General features: G+C 41.6%; 1 protein-coding gene across 2 annotated transcripts in view; it reads left to right on the top strand.

Annotated features, from left to right (window-relative positions):
* LOC147899812 (myosin-11-like) overlaps positions 1 to 19357 on the top strand; it is a 120377-nt gene that overhangs the window by 25489 nt on the left and 75531 nt on the right. For both annotated transcript variants that reach the window (XM_087377032.1, XM_087377031.1), the window contains 8 exons: positions 1376 to 1532; positions 1620 to 1769; positions 1903 to 2039; positions 2182 to 2328; positions 3065 to 3166; positions 3331 to 3388; positions 3688 to 3789; positions 17768 to 17805. In XM_087377032.1, coding sequence (XP_087233158.1) covers positions 1376 to 1532; positions 1620 to 1769; positions 1903 to 2039; positions 2182 to 2328; positions 3065 to 3166; positions 3331 to 3388; positions 3688 to 3789; positions 17768 to 17805 — 891 coding nt within the window. The remainder of the gene's footprint in view (positions 1 to 1375; positions 1533 to 1619; positions 1770 to 1902; positions 2040 to 2181; positions 2329 to 3064; positions 3167 to 3330; positions 3389 to 3687; positions 3790 to 17767; positions 17806 to 19357) is intronic.

Here is a 19357-nt window from a genome sequence, read left to right as displayed (position 1 = left end):
ACTTGCAAGGTACAAAGTCTTTTGGCTTGATGTTTCCCAGGGGGGGTGACTTGCAGATGCATGCTTACAGTGACTCAGATTGGGCCGGAGACTATGATACTAGGCAGTCCACCAGTGGGAATTGTTTCTTTCTAGGACATGCTTGCATTTCTTGGTTGAGCAAGAAACAATCTACAGTGGCTACCTCCTCATGTGAAGCTGAGTACAAGGCAGCTTTCACAGCGACAGTTGAATGTGTTTGGGTGCGTCATTTGTTTGCTGATCTTCATCTTTCATTGGAGGGTCCTTCTCCGATTCTCACTGATAGTCAGAGTACTATAGCAGTGGCAGAGAATCCTGTGTTTCATGCTCGCACGAAGCACATTGAGGTTCACTATCACTATGTCAGAGAGAAGTAGCATGCAGGAGAGATCAGTATGATCTATGTGTCAACACATGACAATGTTGCAGACATCTTCACCAAAGCACTTCCACATGAAGAGTTTGAGGCATTTCGCAGCGCCCTGAACTTATCTCCTTTTGGTGATTGATCATTTCCTTGTACATGACATTGGTAGTGCAGGGGGGTGTTCGAATTATTATTATATTCTAGCAGTGACCAATGTAATGTAATAAGTAGGTTAGGGGCACCTTTCCCTCATTTGAGGTTTTTCCCTCTAACCATAGTTAGTTCACTTACTACGGTTAGTGAAGGATAAGGTTTTGTCACTTAGACAAAACCTGTCCCTTTTGTTGTACTTCTTTACTTCATCTATTGCAAACTCAACGTTCAGCACTTTTGCTCTCTCACTCTTTTTCTAACACCGTATTCAATCATGTAATTGTTTGTAGATGTTGTATCATTGTAGATGGTGTATCACAACGGCACTCATTTCCAAAACGAAATTGTGGGGAGTGCTTTTGGCACCATGTGCCACTTGTTTTTGTAATTTTTTAGGCAAAGGACAAATTTGGCACAAGTTGCAATGAAAAATTCTTCATAGCTTAGTTCTTTGGGGATTTGGTCCAAAGTCGGACTATTAAGGGCCTGTCCTCTAGGCTATGTTCCACTATGGTTGGTAGTAGTAATACAAATTAGGGAGTGTTTTAAATTATGAATCGTTGAGCAAGAGACTTGTTTGTAGTAGGTCAGTTGGCTTGGTAGTAGAGGGACGTTTAGTGTTTCCCGTGTGTCTTGACTGGACAAAATAAATTGATGGCATGCCGAGCAGGTTTTTTGACGAGGGATTGTGAAATATTAAACTTTAATAGTTGGCTGTTTCAGATCTGTTGGTAGAAACAGATTTCATTTTGTGGTAATTGCAGGCAATTAATAAAATTTTACATACCCTTTTTGCTTGGTGACAACGTTTGGCCTTATCTATGTTTGTTGCAGTCGTTTTGGTAAATTTGTGGAGATTCAATTTGATTCCAATGGGAGGATATCTGGGGCTGCAATCCGAACATACCTCCTTGAGAGGTCTCGTGTTGTACAGATTACAAACCCTGAGAGAAATTATCATTGTTTTTACCAGCTATGTGCTTCATCAGAGGTACCACCTTCTTTTGATGTAAATGTTTGAATGACAGACGCTTGATGGACTGGCCATGACCTTGCAGACTTGAATTGCTGTTCGCAGGATGCTGAGAAGTATAAACTTACAGATCCAAGAAATTTCCACTATTTAAACCAAAGCAAGTGTCTTGAATTATCTTGTGTCAGTGACAACAAAGAATATGCGAGAACAAGGCGGGCCATGGATATTGTTGGGATTAGTTTGGAAGAGCAGGTAATGGATGATGTTTATGCTGTGCTACTTGGTGCATTTTGCACTTGGGTTGAGGTGGTGTCTAAGATGACGTGTTTGCTTATCTGTTTTTTTTTGCAAGCATCTTAAACCTTGATTTCCCATTGCCGAACAGGAAGCAATATTTAAAACATTGGCAGCGATATTGCACCTGGGTAATATTGAGTTTGCTCCAGGAAAGGAACATGACTCCTCCGTTCCTAAGGACAAACGCTCTCTTTTCCATTTACAAATTGCTGCTGAGTTATTGATGTGAGCTTTTGTTGTCATAATTTGTTCTTTTGGCTTCTCATCTGGCTGAGTGTTTTAGTTTTATCTCTGTTGTAGTTTATCAGGTTTATCACTTGTCTGAATCTTTGGTAGGACTAATGAGATACTTTCAATGCTTGTCCAGGTGTGATGCCAACAGCTTGAAGGAAACCTTATGCACTCGTCTTATTGTGACCCGTGAAGAAAACATAACCAAAACACTCGATCCTGAGGCTGCTGTCATCAATCGGGATGCCTTGGCAAAAACCATCTATTCACGGTTATTTGATTGGTGAGTTGATGGTAGAGTTTGTCACTAAGTGCCATTTTGGGCAGCGTCTTTTCAGGTGGACGAAAATTTATTCAAATGAATCTCTGTGCATAGGAGCTCTACTGTTCAAGTTTGAACACGTTCTAATTGAATGATCAGGAAGGCATGCTCATTAAGCTCGTGTGTAAGGCTGAGCTTTGGTATAGCTACTCTTTCATAACTGTTTTGACGAACGCCAAACAGAGAGCTGCTTTTAAGTATATGCTGTAACTTATATCGTGCCGTTGGTTAATGGTTTTGTTTTGCTATCGTGGATCCTGTCAATGAGAAGCAAGTTTAATGCCCTCCTTGCCTGGAGAAATGCTTTGGATGTGAATCCAGCAGACTTTAGCTTGTTCTTAGAAATCAAAGCTGATCTTTTGGTTAATTCTCATCACCTGCTAGTGTTCTTAATTTTATTTTGTTTTCTCTCATTCCAGGGCTGAGTTTAGTTATGCATCTTTTACAGTATTGGGACTTGCTTATTTTTTCTCTCTGCCCTTCGTACTTAAATCTTTTCAGACGTATTACATTTGTTTCTCTTTTTGAGCACACAACATCCTTTGATAGCTTCATGTTTGATTGGCCATTGGTTTGGGAATCACGCATGATGTCAATTTGTATTTTCGCTCATCATCTTACAAATTCACTATGCATGGAATTGAAACTGTGAAGCAGATTCCAGGTATGTGTGACTCAAATTCTATGATCGTCACAGGTTGGTGGAGAAAATCAACAAATCGATTGGCCAGGATTCCGGATCAGAAGCTCAAATTGGTGTTTTGGACATCTATGGTTTTGAGAGTTTTCAATATAACAGGTATGTAAATTTTTGTTCTGTGACTCCTTTCATGCGTTTCATAGGGCTATTAAGCAGTGGGGCCTGTAAAGGTATTTGTTGTGCTGCACATGTCAGTCAGCTGTAGGAGAAGATTTCTCTGATGCTGAGGAGTGCATATTGATGCCTGCACTGCATGTTCTCAGTTTTGAGCAATTTTGTATAAATCTGGCAAATGAGAAGCTACAGCAGCATTTCAACCAGGTGAGCATGTTAATTTATTTCCAGTTTGTACTGTTGACCTGTTTTAAGTGGTTTTTTTGTTCATGCCATGCATGATGTATTTCTGCTCTGAGCTTGCTCGGGGGTTTTTTCTCATACTTTGCTCGGGGTTTTTTCTCATACTTAATAGAAGTCTCTTTTCATGGAAAAAAATTTTAAAAATTGTCTATATGCTTTTAGATGTGACATGAAGAGATTAGTTGTTCGAATCATTAAGATCTTAATCATATGCATGAAATCCATTTATTTTTCTAAAAAGATGGTGGATTCTGTCCTTGCAGCATGTCTTCAAAATGGAGCAAGAGGAGTATACAAAGGAGGCCATAAATTGGAGCTACATAGAGTTTATTGACAATCAAGATGTTCTAGATCTCATTGAGAAGGTGCTCCATTAAAAAAAGCTACATTTTGTTTTTATGTTTCCTAACAAGGGATATCTCACTGTGACATTGACAGCTAAAGTTGCAAAACATATAGATTCATGTTGAGGTAGGTCCATGCTTCTTTGCTTGAATGCCAACTAGAACTTCTAATAGGTAGGTGGAGCAACAAAAAATGCCCATGGTGAAATTGTTAGCTAGAGATGTAAAGAATGAAGGTATATGCTGAGGAAGGCTTGCAATTGATGTCCTCTTATTAGAGTATATGTACACATCTCCTAATTGGAACCCATCGAAGATTAACCCAAGGGAATACTAGTGCATAATATCATAAAAGAACAAAAAGAAGTATTGCACTGCACACTAAATTTTACGAACAAAGATTTGCTAGTTTTTCAATTGTGACTTCTAGAGGAGGGGTTCTACGGGAGACCCCAAACACTCCCAAAAACAACAGTTGTTAATTAGTAGAAGCAGTACAGAGGGGAATTAAAAGGGGTCTTGCATGATTGGTTTGCTTTTATTTAGCGCGTGGACAAGGGGATTGAGAGGCATCTTGGTGGATTCTTTTAGTGGAGTTATTTTTTGTTTAGCTTTGTAGCAATTTCTTTAATAAAATTTTATGCCTTTTTCAGACCTGAGTGATTATTCTCCCCACTTAATCTTCTTGTGACCTGTCATTGATGATTGCCTTTAATTATGCTTCTTACAATGGTCGATTAGACCTTGGCAGGAGACATTGCTGTAAAGCAGCTTCAATTAACAGGCTGAAGGAAACAATGCTGAAGAACAGGTCCAAATAGTAGTGTGAAGGATGAACAGCAGTAACAATGCTGAAGAACAGGTCGAAATAATGCAGGCTTTGCGATTGTGGATGGTTCTCATGCAGCCTCACCTTCAGGCAGCCCTTAGCAACTAAGCTTGGATCCAGTAATAACCTTGCCCCTTAATTCTCTAGAAGCTCCCAATAGTAGGCTCAAAGATGAACAGGGGTGACTATAGCCTCAGGAAGGCAACCATACAGGGTGCTGCTCAATTGTGATTGCTCCCATGTAGCCTTGTCTTGAGACAGCCCTTGCTACTCCACCTCCAGTATGGTAACTTCTCTCCCTGAAAATGTGGTCTATTCTCTCTGAAATGAACTGATGTCTGTCTTCATTTATAAGTGGTAGCTTCTCCAATACATGCAAATCAGGTCCAATGTGCTTTTTGAGAAGGGAGGCATCGAAAACATTATGGATTTTAGGAGAGATAATTCCAGCTGCAAGGCAACCCTTCTCACAACTTATATTAGTGGATCTTCTTAGAGGCCCTCCTCATTGGGAAGCCTCACCGTTTATGAGAAGTCTACATACAGTTTGGCGGCGGCTGTTTGGGGACTCATTCGGGCCATCCGTGGGTGTCATCGAGGAGTTTGAGCGCCAGCCCCTTCTCTAGCATTCAGAGGTCAGGAGGGCTTTATGTGGGGCATCGGGCACACATTGGTTGGGCGTAGTTGGACAGTGGCTTGGTCATATCTTTTAGAGCATGGAGTCTCCCTGTTGTGTCAGAGGCATGTCTCTGAGCCCTCTCTCACCTGAGGGGGGTAGGCACATGGATGATGGAGATAAACTCTGTCATCCTTGAGCCTTGGAAGGATGGTTGAGTCCCTCACCTCCCCATGGTGGTATGGACAACTCTCTAGGATAGGGATGCCTCTGAGGATCCAATATTTGAACCGAGCCGTTGGATCCTTCCACTCTAGGCATTACATAGTGGGCTAGGAGGGCTTCTCTAGCTAGAGGTTGGATGGGGCCTTGAGTGGCAGAGGTTTAGAGTAATGGACCATTTGGGCAAGGACAGGATCATTGACCCGGCGCTTGCCACTTTGGGCTAAGATGGGTCGCGGTGGCCCCTTTCGTTGTGGGAGGGCCGGTCCCTTTGCAAGGTGCAGTGGGATCCATGTGAGTGGTTTTGGCCTTTCAGAGTAGGGCACTCAGAGAGGGTTGCTAAGGTGTCTTTCTTCTCATACACGACATGCATTTGTTCTTGCCTTCAACTGGAGGCGGCGGCGTGAACTCCTTTGAGAGTGCCCCATGAGGTCATCTACAGATTTTGGTTGTGCTTGTAGATCAGCTGCTGGCCACATAAGATTTCTTTTGGATGGTTGCCCATGGTGGTTTGCCCATTGGCCCATGGTTGGAGTAGATGTGTGTTAGTTGGAGGTGCCACCGATGCACGAACAATGATCTCAAGACGACCCCACACTGTCTATGGAGCTGCCCCGTAACATAAAGGATTTGGCGTGGGGTCCTTCGGATTGTGGTTGGGACATCGAGCAGTTCACTTGGGTATGATAGCTTGGTTGATGGAGGGGGTCAAGCCTTCTGGATTGACACACTAATAGGATCTAGGGACATAGGGTCTTCTAAATGACACGACTTCTTCTTGACATCGTTGTGTTTGGTCCCTAGAGGACAACCTTTGGGAGATGGTGTCCAACATTAGTGCTTGGAACATTTGGATCGCCTGTTGCAACTTGGTGATGAGAGGCTACGAGGTTCCCCCGAAAGCCACACTCGGTGCTATTTGGCAAGACATTATCTACACCTTGCGTGCCACGTGGGAGCGCACGATGTCAGGACCCGTGATTGTTGAGGTAGGCTCGTTTTTGCAAGGCTTGGCTTGCAGGTGTCTTTTATGTGTTGACAGAGCAAGACATTCACTAGATGTATAGTCCCGCACCTTGGTTATTGGCCCTTGTTTTAGAGATTCCCTAGCAAGTGAGCTTTGAGAACAAGGTAGCTGAAAGCTATTTTTTCTCCTTTTGTTTTCTTCCACCACCATCAACGCCACATGTATTGTTAATTTGTATGGTTGGTTTTTCAAGCATCAATAGGAAGCTTTTTTTGTGGAAAAAAAAGATCATGCATGACTAGATCAGATGCGGGGCCTAGTTACTTGAGACATACGTATTGCATAATGCATATTGTTGATCATTAGCCATGGTTATTAAGATTCGACTGTCTTGTGATAAGACGCTTTAGACACGTTGGACACGTATGGTACCTTTAGACACGTATATTTGTAAATTAGGTTGGGTAGGCCCCCTTTCGACTAGAGTAGAAGACTAATTATGCCATCAACAAAGCACTAAAGAAAAAGAATAGACAATAACATATCATCAAAAAAAGGAGATTATGGCTCTTTAAATGGCTTTTTGAGGAGCATAATGTGCTGAGAAAAGGCCACAAATTAAATCTACTTATCATCACATCCCTTATTCATCCTTGTGGCATTCATTTATTTATTAATCACTGTCATATTTCATAGTCCTTGGCATTCATTCATTTATTGCTTGCTCCCTATACTTTAGAGTCCCATTTTTCTCATGGAGCACATAACTACTCACTTGAAATTGCACTTGAATCCTACAATTTAATGAAAAATTTTTAAAGCAAAAAAAAGGAATGACTTGACATGAGACACGGTACAGGGTCCATTAGGACCCGATTCTCCTTGCAAATGTCAGGGGTGGTGTTATATTACTGACTTGGTAATGTGTAAAGATTTGTATCTTTTGGGAAATGAAGCCCAACCAATACATGAATAAGGCTATGCTCACAAGAGCTCATAATTGATCCTTGGTTGCAACCTATTTAATATTGTGACATAGACTATAACCATATGAGTTGTCATTCTTTGATCTTGCATCCAACTTGGCTATGTTTGCTATTGATTCCGAGTCTTCCCTTGCATCGAGAACATCATCAAAAGAGAGGAATGTTGCAAGAATTTATATTGAAGCAAGTATATCTAGGACGAGGAAAGCAATTAATTTTTTTAATAATAATATATAATATAATTATTATACCACATAATGTGGGCGGGGAGGCGGCACGCTTCCTTTCCTGAAGAATTATAATCCGAGGGACTGTGCCCTTGCCTGTGCATTGAGAATATTAGCATCGAGTAGTATCACAAAGGAGTGGTAAATGGATAATATACTGACATATCACTTGAATATCAATAGTGGTATTTGTATTGCAAGTCGAGAAGTCAATATCTTGCTCGCACAAGTCATGTAGATCTCTTTCAATACTGTAGACATGGAAAAATAAGTTCAAAACAAAATGCATATTAAAAGACACTATCCATTATTCTTGAACAACGCTGAAATTCGAATTTGATAGAGGACTTGCAAAACCTAGCTTTTATCGATACTTCAAGTTGGGATTCACAAACTTGGAGAATACGTTTGCTATTAAATTGAAAAAAACGCCTTGTGAGGATAGTCTTGCCTTATTTCTCATCTGATAATTGAGGTGGAGTAAGTAGAAGAGCAATTGATCAAGACCAAAGGTTGAATTTATATAGTGGGCGTCGGAGGATTTGAGCTAGGAAGTGGGAATAACTTACATTGCGTCTCTTTGACGCAAGCTTCAATTTGTCCTATTCTAACACCTCCAATTTGGCATTGTAAAGAGTAAGGACAAAGGGAAAACTTTTCTAGACTATATGCATGAAATTGTTTGCTGTGTCATGAGAGCAGCTCTACTTTGATTGTAGCTTTCCCTTCTACATGTGCGTTAGCCACACCACTCCAATAGAATTGTGAACATGGGTCATTCCACTACCACGATGTGGAAGTTCTTCAACTGTACAATCATCAACCCACTAGGGTTTGTCATGGAACAACTTGAGTACTTTAGAGCTCCACTAAGCATGCTCTTGGATTTCACAACTCCAGAAAATCTATGCATTGTGAGTAGTCTTCTAAGAAATATTCAGCTTCACGTTGTTCCATGGGGAAATAGTTCTCGTATAGTGTTCCTTCAAGGTATGCCTCTTTACAATGGAAAAAAATGCCCCGGTCGAGCCACAGATTGCTGTGTGGCTCGGCCAACTTTTGTGCATTTGCCCTCTCTCTCTCTCTCTCTCTCTCTCTCTCTCTCTCTCTCCATAGTGGTTGTTGTTGCAGAGCACCAAAACTTCACCACAAATTCCTTGAGCAAGGCTCCTCGCTGTGTGTCTTGTCTGTGGGTGCTAGGCTTTGTGGGCCAGCTCGCTTCTCTGCCTTGCCTTGTCTGTCTGCGTGTTGGCCGCATCCCATGCCTAAAGACCACCACCCATCATCCATTGGGGCAGTTGAGTTGGTGCTCTACAAGACAATGTTCAGCAACTTCGCCTAGTTGGTCACTTCAAGACCCTCCTTGACTTGAAAGCTTTCTCTCCCCTTCTTCCCTCCCTCCCTCCTCTACTTCTTGCTTTAACTCTTTTGGAACTTCTCCTGTCCCTCCTCCTCCATCCTCTTTCTGGGTTCTCCTTCACTGCCTTTTCACATCCCCCCACATCAGGCCTCCAAGAACACGTTTCTTTCTTAAGGCATGACCCTGTCATATCACAAGCGCAATTCTAGCATACCCTTCTCTTGAGGAGTCTCAATGGTCTTATTACAATGGAGACTATCAGAAGTTTGAATTGTTTGGAGGGTATGGTGCCGAGGATGATTTCTCTGAACTTTAAATCGGCAACAAAAACCTCGAGGTCTAAAGCCATTTAATTTTTGCAGTGAAGATCGTACTATCAGAACAGGTGGATAGAAGTCCTTACGTTGTACATTTTACTTGGTTGCAGAGGTTTTGTACAATTAAACTTTGACGGAAGCCTTCATTTCATTACTCGTGAAGAACCTCACGCGGGACACTAAGAAGCAGCTGCATGACCACCCTATAATCCTCTTTGAGTGGGCTGAACATTGGGAAACTGCTCCCGCAAGGAATAAAGCAGCATATCTGTTCAATTTGGGAGACATGTTGGATGTCAAGAAAGCACGAGATGGCACGTCCCTTGGACAGACCATGACACATACTTGTTTACTCGTTGCTTATCATTTTTGGCATCTCTTCCTTGCAACCAAAATGATTTCTATTGTAGCATTAGCTTTATCACACTTGAAGCTTTTAGAGTCGAAAAGCTCTAGAGACAAGGAGTAGCTAAGAGCCTAGGGGTCTTTTTGCTGGCATGCCTGATGAGGTTGTGAGGCAAAGGCTGAAAGTGCAAGCCATGTATGCGAGGGGGATCCAAGCGGCTCAACTTATCGCCTTATTGCAATTTGCTGCTGCTACTGTTGCATGCTGTTCCTCCTCTGCTCATGATTCATGTTGTGCTGCTGTGCTGCCCCTTTAGTGTTATGGCTGCTCTGCTCATGTTATGCTGCAGCAGCTCCTTTTTGAAGGCCTGTTCCAAGGCTTCTGCTAGTACTGCTGTTGCATACTCTCCTGCAAATATGCATGAACTACTCATGATATGCATGTGTATTGTTGCTGCTAAATAATGCTTCTATCTTGGCATGTGGCCCTGAAAGAGTGGTTGGTTTGGCGAAAAAGATGGGCCGAAAGCCTTGACAAATTCGGCCCCCTTCCTGCGACAATGAATAATTGCATGCTCTGCCACTACTGCTGCATGAGCTACTGATGATATGCATTACGGACATGGGTATTGTTGCTGCTCTGTACTGCTTCCTTTGCTTGGCATGTGGCCCTCAAGGAGTTATTGATTTGGGGAAAAATTTGGGCTGAAAGCTCTAACAAATGTGGCCCACTTCCTGGCATGTTTTGGGCTGCATAGCAGCCTGCTACTGTTGTTTGCTCTGATGTTACATCTACTGCTACTCCATTGATGCTGTGCTGCTGCTACTATTGCATCCTCTACTACTACTGCTGTTGTGTGCTGCCCTGCAAATACGCATGAGCTACTGGTGATATGCATGATCTGCATGTGGATTGTTGCTGCTATGGAATGCTTCTATTGTTTGGCATGTGAATTTCTCAATACTATTAGTGTATAGATTGTAGTTTACTTCATTGTTACGTTTTAGGGGCTGTTTTGCCTTCCAATGTATCGGTCAAAAAACGGTTCTTTCCCTAGAAACAGCTTTTGAAACGTTTCAGAAGGGGCCTGAAAGGTTTCAGCCCTTTTGAAATGCGCTGTTTCAAACTGGCAATGTTTTTCATTTTAAATTGTAGTGTGTACTATGCACTATGTTTAAGTTACACGTAGGCTATATGCTCTTACCTATGGCATTCTGAATGTGTGCGCGCTCAATGTGCTGAATGTAATCTCAAAACCTCTTGCTGAAGTGGCATTTTCCCGTTTCAGCCCTCCCAAAAATCTCGAAACGTTTCCGTTTTGGTTTCGGTTTCCCCTAACTATGGTTTACTTGTTAGTTGTACTTCTCCTTAAATATCTATTGGATTATGTTTGTGGGCATGCCAACAAGACAAGTCACAGGTCACTGCAGCAGAGAATTATAGCATAGCAGCAGAGGTACACCTAGTCTAGACCTCCGAGTCCACTTTGGGAGATCCATACCACTATGATTAACCTCATAGTGACAATGGGGTTAGGAAACAAAGAGTGGACGTGCAAATACTATGGCGAGAAATTTGTGAACTCAAACACACGTCTTATGCTCCACGATTCTGGCCTTGGTGGTAGGGAATTGGTGGATGTCCTTCTGTTCTCGTTTGCAATTGCACGGCATGTTATAAGAGAGAATTTAAAACATTGCAGTGGGCCTTGTACATATATATTGCCTTGCAAGATGAGGATTTGTTGGGGTCTCACACTATTATCCTTGATGATGCTATGGATACTGATTCGAGTGATATTGGTTCCTCTCATGTAGGAAAGAGAGCTAGGCAGGAGGGCACTGCTTTTTCTACATCCTCACCATCATCAACTCCCATGCCTATTTTGAAAAAGAAACATGGGACTTTACCACGTTCATTGTTGACACAATCTTGGCAGAAAGCGCGGTAGCATGTGACAATTATTGAAATTGGAAGGATGGTGCTTGAATGCAATTTTGCTTTCAATGTCTTGCAAACACTAGAGTGAAAGAGGATGATCAAGGCAATGGCAGCTGTAGAAGCTACATATACATGGACAGGTGTGACCTCTGTTGCGATTCAGACATTCGTCCTAAACTAGCTAGAATTGACAAATCTCTTGATCCTATCAAGTTAGGTTAAGAACTTTGGCTGCAACATTCTAATTGTTGGATGGAGTGATGTTAGGAGGAGGGGCATCATTAGTATGTTGGTATCCTCATGCCTTGGTACCTATTTTTGAAAGCTATTGATACAGGTAGAGGAGGTGGTAGCACTATAGGTTAGTCACTTTTCAGCACATTTGAGTGGCTATCATTGAGATAGGGCTTGAGAATGTGGTCGAGGTTGTTACAAACAACGCCAGTAATTGCGCAAGGATGGGATAGGTTTTGGAGGTGGAGTTTCCTACCATTGTATGGATTTCTTGTGCTTCGCATTGCCTAGACCTTTTCATGGAGGGCATCGGTTGGCTCCCTTGGATTGCTAGTGTGGTGCAATGTGCTAGTACCATTGCAGGTTTCTTTAAGAAGAAGCCCAAGGCCTTGGCCATATTTGGGAAGCATAGCAACTTGGAAATTGTCCAACCATCGAAAATACACTTTGCATACATGTGCATTGTTTTGGAGCGCCTTCTTGCTGTTAGAAACATGGTGTGTGAGAGAGAGAGTGAGAGGCTAGGGAGTGAAGAAGTGGTACACAAATGAAGACATAATGAAGGCTTTCATTCATTCATCAAGTATATCATGACAAGTGAAGTATAATCCTTTATATAGGTTACACACTCACACACTAGCACCTAGTGCATATGGGATAAGTCCCATGATGATACGTGACACATGACTCACACACATAGACTAGTACTAGATCACCTAGTACTACACACCAACACTTCACACTAACACACTCTTTGGCTATGATATCTCGAACACCCCCCTTCAGAGCAAAGAGTGTGAGACCCAACATGGAAAGAGTAGACCGATCCCCTCTCCACTGCAATACTGCAAAGAGCAACTCACAACTATCCAACACCTCCCATGTGATAGTGACTTCTCAGTCAGCTTGCGACTGGCAAGGGAAAACCATTACTCGTCACCCCCCCTTACTCGGAACTGGGTGGTCAATACCATCAAACCAAAGTAAAAGACCATACAATCATTTTTGGGGGACAACCTAGGGCAGAGTACCTCTTATTGACTCCAAATACATTCACTTTAGAGGGGCAACTCAAGGCTGAGAACCTTTATTTCACTCAACACAAACACACATAGCATAGGGGCCTAGAAAGCCCAACCCTGCTCAAATGGATCCTCGTTGTCAAGAGAGAGGCCATGAACCTCTGCTGTAGCTACCTATATCTCCTCCGGGGGCTTTTCAAGTTCAGCTAGTTCTTCAGCCAGAAGATTGACATGATGCTGCTCTTGTAGGAGTGCTTTCTTCTTGAAGCAATGGGCTTCAATGTGTCCTTTCTTTTTGCAAAATCTGCATATAATGTTCTTGTTGGTCTTCCATTTGCTTGTGGAAGCAAATGCATGATCAAGAGGAGAGGCAAGAATGGCTTCCTTATTGCGACGATCCTTCTCAATGAGGAGTGCCACCATATCATCAAACGTGGTAGTGGCAAGACGAAGGATTTCAAGAGTGTGCTCAAAGCGATAAATTCCATTCATACTCTTCATAAGAATGGCCATCTTGTCTTCATTATCAAGGACACTTTTCAAACTTGAGAGTTGTTGAACAAGAGATTGAAACCGGGCTAGATGATCACTCAACTCATCACTCTCTTCCATTCAGATCATAAAATTTGAGCTTCAAAAAGACTTTAGAGTTGGTGATTTTATTACCAAAGAAGGTCTCGAGGCGACTCCAAATCTGCTTAGTTGTTGACTTGAAATCCACATGATGGATGAGAGAGTCAACTAAGTACAGACCAATGAGGGTTGGCCTTAGCATTATGCTGCTTCCAAATCCTTTGGTGTTTTTGATCAAGTAACTCAACCTGGTCCTCCTCAACTACATCCCAAACTCCGTCACGCATAAGGAGAAGCTGCATTTTGGTTTGCCATGTGGGAAAACCTTCCCCTTTAAACTTCTCCACGAGGATAGAACTTGAAGACAAGGAGGTCATGATTGAAAATAGCTTTGTGAGAGTGGACAGCAGCCTGAAATGGATAACCAGCAACTGAGTCGGCTGGTCTAGGTCTTTGTAGACGCATGTAGTAAGCAATCAATGGCCTGGGGTGCTCCGAAATGCACACAGTAGAACCAAGACAGCAAAGTTGATGCTGTAAATGACTTCAAACAGCAGCAGCAACCTGGAGACGTGGAGCTGAGTGCTGCAACAGGTCCAATCCCCTCAAAACGGCTCACAAGAGCACTTCTAAATTAAAAAACAGGTTGCCTATGTGAAAGACTGCTAAATAGAATGTTCTTGGATTCATCTAGGTATATGCTGGAAGCCAAAAGACTGCTCCAAAATGCCTTCTAAGGTCTCGAAGTACTGCAGATAATGCTGTCAGGTGGCCGACCACACAGCAATAGCAATAAAAGGCTGTTCTTGGTGTTGAAAACCTCCGAAACTGCTCTATTGAATGCGGCTATGCAGCAGCATCTCAGAAACCCTAAATTCGACGATGGAGAGCTCCACAACAGCCTTGGGGAACCACACGTGCAGGCGCCTGTTGTAGGAAGTGCCAACCAGCTATCCGAGAAGCTGTCAAGGGCCTAGCTACAACTCCAAGAGGGCTCGAATGAAGGCGGCAGGCTGTGGAGGCACTAACCAGATGCAAATGGCTGAAGGAAGGAGGTAGCTAGAGGTGAAATGAACTGGCTGACAGCGTAGGAGGCGTTTGAATAGATTTAGGGTTAGGGCTTGAAGAGGGTGATGATATAGCAAGGCGGATTAGGGCAAGGCTAACCTGATGTTAGAAACATGGTGCAGATGCAAATGGCTGAAGGAAGGAGGTAGCTAGAGGTGAAATGAACTGGCTGACAGCGTAGGAGGCGTTTGAATAGATTTAGGGTTAGGGCTTGAAGAGGGTGATGATATAGCAAGGCGGATTAGGGCAAGGCTAACCTGATGTTAGAAACATGCTGTGTGAGAGAGAGAGTGAGAGGGTAGGGAGTGAAGAAGTGGTACACAAATGAAGACATAATGAAGGCTTTCATTCATTCATCAAGTATATCATGACAAGTGAATTACAAGCCTTTATATAAGCTACACACTCACACACTAGCACCTAGTGCATATGGGATAAGTCCCATGATGATATGTGGCACTCACACATGACTCACACACATAGACTACACACCAACACTTCACACTAACACACTCTTTGGCTATGATATCTCCAACACTTGTAGTATATGCAGCTCTTCGACAAACAGAGGTGTCTCAGATGTGATTAGAGTATACTGACTCTATTAGGTCAAAGAGCATGACAATATAGGGGATGTGCTTGGATTACTCAGTTTGGAGTGACATGGAGTCCATAGTGAAAGCTCTCCATTCTTTATTCGATCTTTTGTGGGTGACTGATATGGAGGGAAGTACTCTTGGCCTGGTCCATCAATTCATGTGACAATTGAGTGTTTTAGTGAGTACATGTGACTGCTTCACACCCAAGAGGTAACTACTTTGTATTATGTAAATACTTTCTCATCCATGTCTATTATATTAAGGAATAATGAATCATATATCCATCATCCATGTCTATTATAGTTTATGCATTTTTTTAATATGTACGCTGCAAGAAATAAGGTCTCTAGTGGATATGAGATGGCGGATCATGTGTAGGCCCATCCATGGGCTTGCAACACTTTACATCCACTGTTTAAGTTCGCTGATTTGCTGAATAATCTGGAGTTATCTGCGGATAGAGATGCCTACACTTCTAGAGTGTTCACAGGGGATTCACAATTTTTCCACAATTGAAGCTGCTGCTGAGGAGGAGATATATGGACAGCTATATGAGAGCTGGAGACCATATATAGACGAGTTACTCGTTCACGTTGTAGGTCATCTATTGCTATTCCTGCACAGAGAGACACATGCGAGGGTAGAGAAGGTGGTTGAGGAATGGGTCTTGAGAGACTTGACTCTTGAAAGTCGAAACTCTCATTTCAATGAAACGTGATTGATAGACTGTTGGCATGATATTTATGATTATTGATCTATGATGATTGATCTCTATCATCGATGAAGCCCTCTACGTCTTTTTTAGTTGTTCTCTGGGATTTTGAATATCAATTTTCAGTTTAAACTTTGAAGTTGTGAGATTGTCGTGACTTGCAATCTCTTGAGGCTTAACTTTTCAAGTCTCGAGTCTTGACTCCTAACTACAAGTAACACTGCTAAGTGTATTTCTGGTAGATAGCTATGGTTGAAAGTTGTAACCAAGGTCCAAAGCTAGATACTTGAAACTTGTATTACTTTAATACATATTTTTAAATTTATTATTTATTTATATATATAAAATGATGTGTCTTACGTATCATATCTTTAAGACATTTTAGACATGAAGCGTGTCTGATTTTTTTTGTCTTAACAAGCCTTACAACCATGCCATTAGTTCATTCCACTTGTCTCAGATGTATTTACAGCTTTTCTCTAGCTTGCACTATATATATGGACTTTGGAAATGTGCTAGACACATGTAGTTTCCCTTTTGATGATGATGTATTTTAGCTTTCAATATTTCCTAGCTCTCGATACACCTTTCTCTCTCTTTGTGTCTATTTATAGTTTATATCCCCAGAGTGCTCTTGGCAAATCTATAATGAAATCCATGGAAATGTGGGTCGCTCTACTCGGGTATTCTTAGTGGTTGTAAAAGGCTAGGTGGGTCCACGTTCTATGCCTTACTTGGCAAGGAAAATGTTCCCACATATTCATGAACATGTCAATCAAAAGGGTTGATGTTACTTTTGTATGTCTTGCATACAGGCTTTTGTGGCTGGCATTGTTGAATGGTCTTTCATTGGAGATCATTCTGACTAGGTACAACGATCTTGCCATTTCTTTTGAGCATTTCCATCTCGCGCAATCATGGCCCTTAATGGATGCCAGGTTATCCTCATGCCAATGATTGATCTATCTAACACAACGTTTCTACTTCTTTCATTAGAGCACTTTTTCTGTCACCATGAAGCCCATATTTTGCATGATGTGCTGCATCAATATACACCTCCAAATTCATTCCTTCAGACTTCAGCATTGTGATAAAGTCTAACTCTGTTCGGACTCGTCTACATGTACTTGTTTTCTTTGAGCAACCACACAGTTTCCAGTAGTGAACCTTGTGCAAGTTGACGTTTGCTGATATTGTGATAATCCTCCCTATGGTAGTGGTGCTTTCCTTTTATTTGGATTAAAATTATTTTTTAAAGATACTGAATAAATCTCTCTTTTGCACCCATGGATGAAAACAATATGATCTACTTGTTGAGCTGTTTTTGTCTTAATTGCTAGTGTCTATCAGAATTGAGCTACTCTTCGGTCTTTGGAGTTGTAACAAAGACACAATAAATGGAAGCTCTTGTGGATGTCGGTGTTCACGAGCTTATATTTACACAATGGCATGTATCCACTCTTAGGGTTCAGTGGGGATGCCATGATAGCTAATCCCAGCTATGCATGATTAGTGACTAGGATTTCGTAATTCTGAATTACAAATCTATAACAGTACACACATTTATCAATTCACTTGGTTAATCATTAGGTAAAAATTGCACTTGTCATATTGCTAGTTATATGTTGAGTTTGGGTTCTACCTGATAAGTTTGGGCATGTTCCTGTTTGGATATATAAACTTGTAAATCTTTAAATAAGTAGTTGGATGTGTCGTATGTATGTGGCATGCACATACTTTTGGATGCTGATGAACTTTGCACAGATGCCATAGCATGCAATTCAATTTACGTTGGGTGAAGTTCTTCTGTACATCAGGCTGGGTAGAAAGCCTCTGCAAGATTGTTTCCTTTATGTAATAAGACCTTTCCATACAGTGTCCTTGTTTGCTGCTCACTTGCCATGTTTTAAGACTGTAAGTAAGATCTTTGCTTGGATCTCACGGTGTGTAATGTGTATTTTGTTTGTTTTGTTTTGGCAGAAACCTATGGGGATCATTGCACTCCTAGATGAAGCCTGGTACAATATTGATTCTTCCTTTCTAAACATGTTGATTGAACTATTATCATGGTAGGCTTTGTCATGTTAGGTGATGATCTGAAACGAGGCATCTGTGTGTAAGGGTCTGTATTTTGCTAGATGCTAGTTGCTCCGTTTTTTCTGTTGGCTTATTGTGGCATTGATGGTTATGTCATTGATGATCTATTACATTTGCCATTGCTAACGATGAGTGAGTGAGTTTCTTCCTGTGTATTGTCAAGGTTCACTGCTAACATTACAGCATAGTCAGACCAGTCCTCAGTACTGTAGTCCTATTTGAATCAATGTATCTGGGCCACATCTTTCTTTTTGTTAAGGAGATCAACATGGTTCAGTGTGCTGACTATGGCTACATTTTGTTTTGCTTGCTTTGATAACTGGTGTAGATAGACTTAGAAGTGCAAATATTTTTTCTAGCACTTCTGTCTATGTTTACAAAGCCTTGTATTTTTGAGAGATTCATTGGAAAACTCTATAACCTTTTAAATAGAAGCTTGCTTGGTTACTACGGCGCTTAAAAAACAATACATCCTTGTTGCTTTTCAATATATAAGTCTGATGGTTCAGTGTGTTGAGTATGGCTGTGTTTTGTTTGGCTTGCTTTGGTAACTGCTGTAGAGAGCTGCAAGAAAATCAGTTTTTAGCCTTAAAGTGCAAATATTTTTTCTAACAGTTCTGTCTATGATTACAAAGCCTTGTATTTCTGGGAAATTCATTTGAAAACTGTATACACCTTTTAAATACAATCTTTGCTTGGTTACTAAGGCACGTAAAAAAAATTAAGGCCGTGCTGCTTTTCAATCTATAACTCTGATCTAACTTTCTTCTACAAAGTGTCTTAACCTACCGTAGTATCACCATAGATTTCCTCCATGAAAGTAGAGTTAGATACTAGATTTGAACTCGACAAATTGTCTATGACTTTATATACTGGTTACACATGTCTTAACTTAGCATAGTATCACCCTAGACTCCTCCATGGAACTAAAGTCAGATTCTAGACGAATCGTCTATGACCCTATATAACTAGTTACATAATGTTGTAACCTAGTGTAGACTCATTGATATTACCACCCACGAGGGTATTATCCAATTCATTTGTGGACACACCACCCACTCCGCCCCCAATCCCTTCTTCAAAAAAAAAAAGGGACCCAAACACACACACAGACACTCTTATTTTTTGGGTAAAAGAGATATTTCATTCAAAAAAATGCAGAGTCATAGCTGTCCAAAGTACGACGGCTACTACTCCAAACTAGAAACAGGAATACAAGTCTTCCAATTGGGCCTAAGGAAGGTCTCCATAGGAATGAGCATAGACTGAAACAAGGAGGCTTGAAAACAGGGACATCCACAGAAGAGTGCTCGTACATTCTGCAATGAGGGTGACAAGGAGGAGATTGGAGGAAGGAGAGATTGGGAGAGGGAGAAGGAGAGAGAAGTGTGGAAAGGGGGAAGTGGGAGAGGAAGAGAGGTTGGGAGAGAAGGGAGAAGGAAAGAGAGATAGATTGGGAGGGAGAGTATAGGC

The sequence above is a fragment of the Dipteris shenzhenensis genome, chromosome 7, assembly GCF_047967505.1.
Source record: "Dipteris shenzhenensis isolate YYH24624 ecotype China chromosome 7, Dip_SZ_1.0, whole genome shotgun sequence".
Taxonomy (NCBI): Eukaryota; Viridiplantae; Streptophyta; class Polypodiopsida; order Gleicheniales; family Dipteridaceae; genus Dipteris; species Dipteris shenzhenensis.
This window is presented reverse-complemented; position numbering and strand designations above follow the sequence as displayed.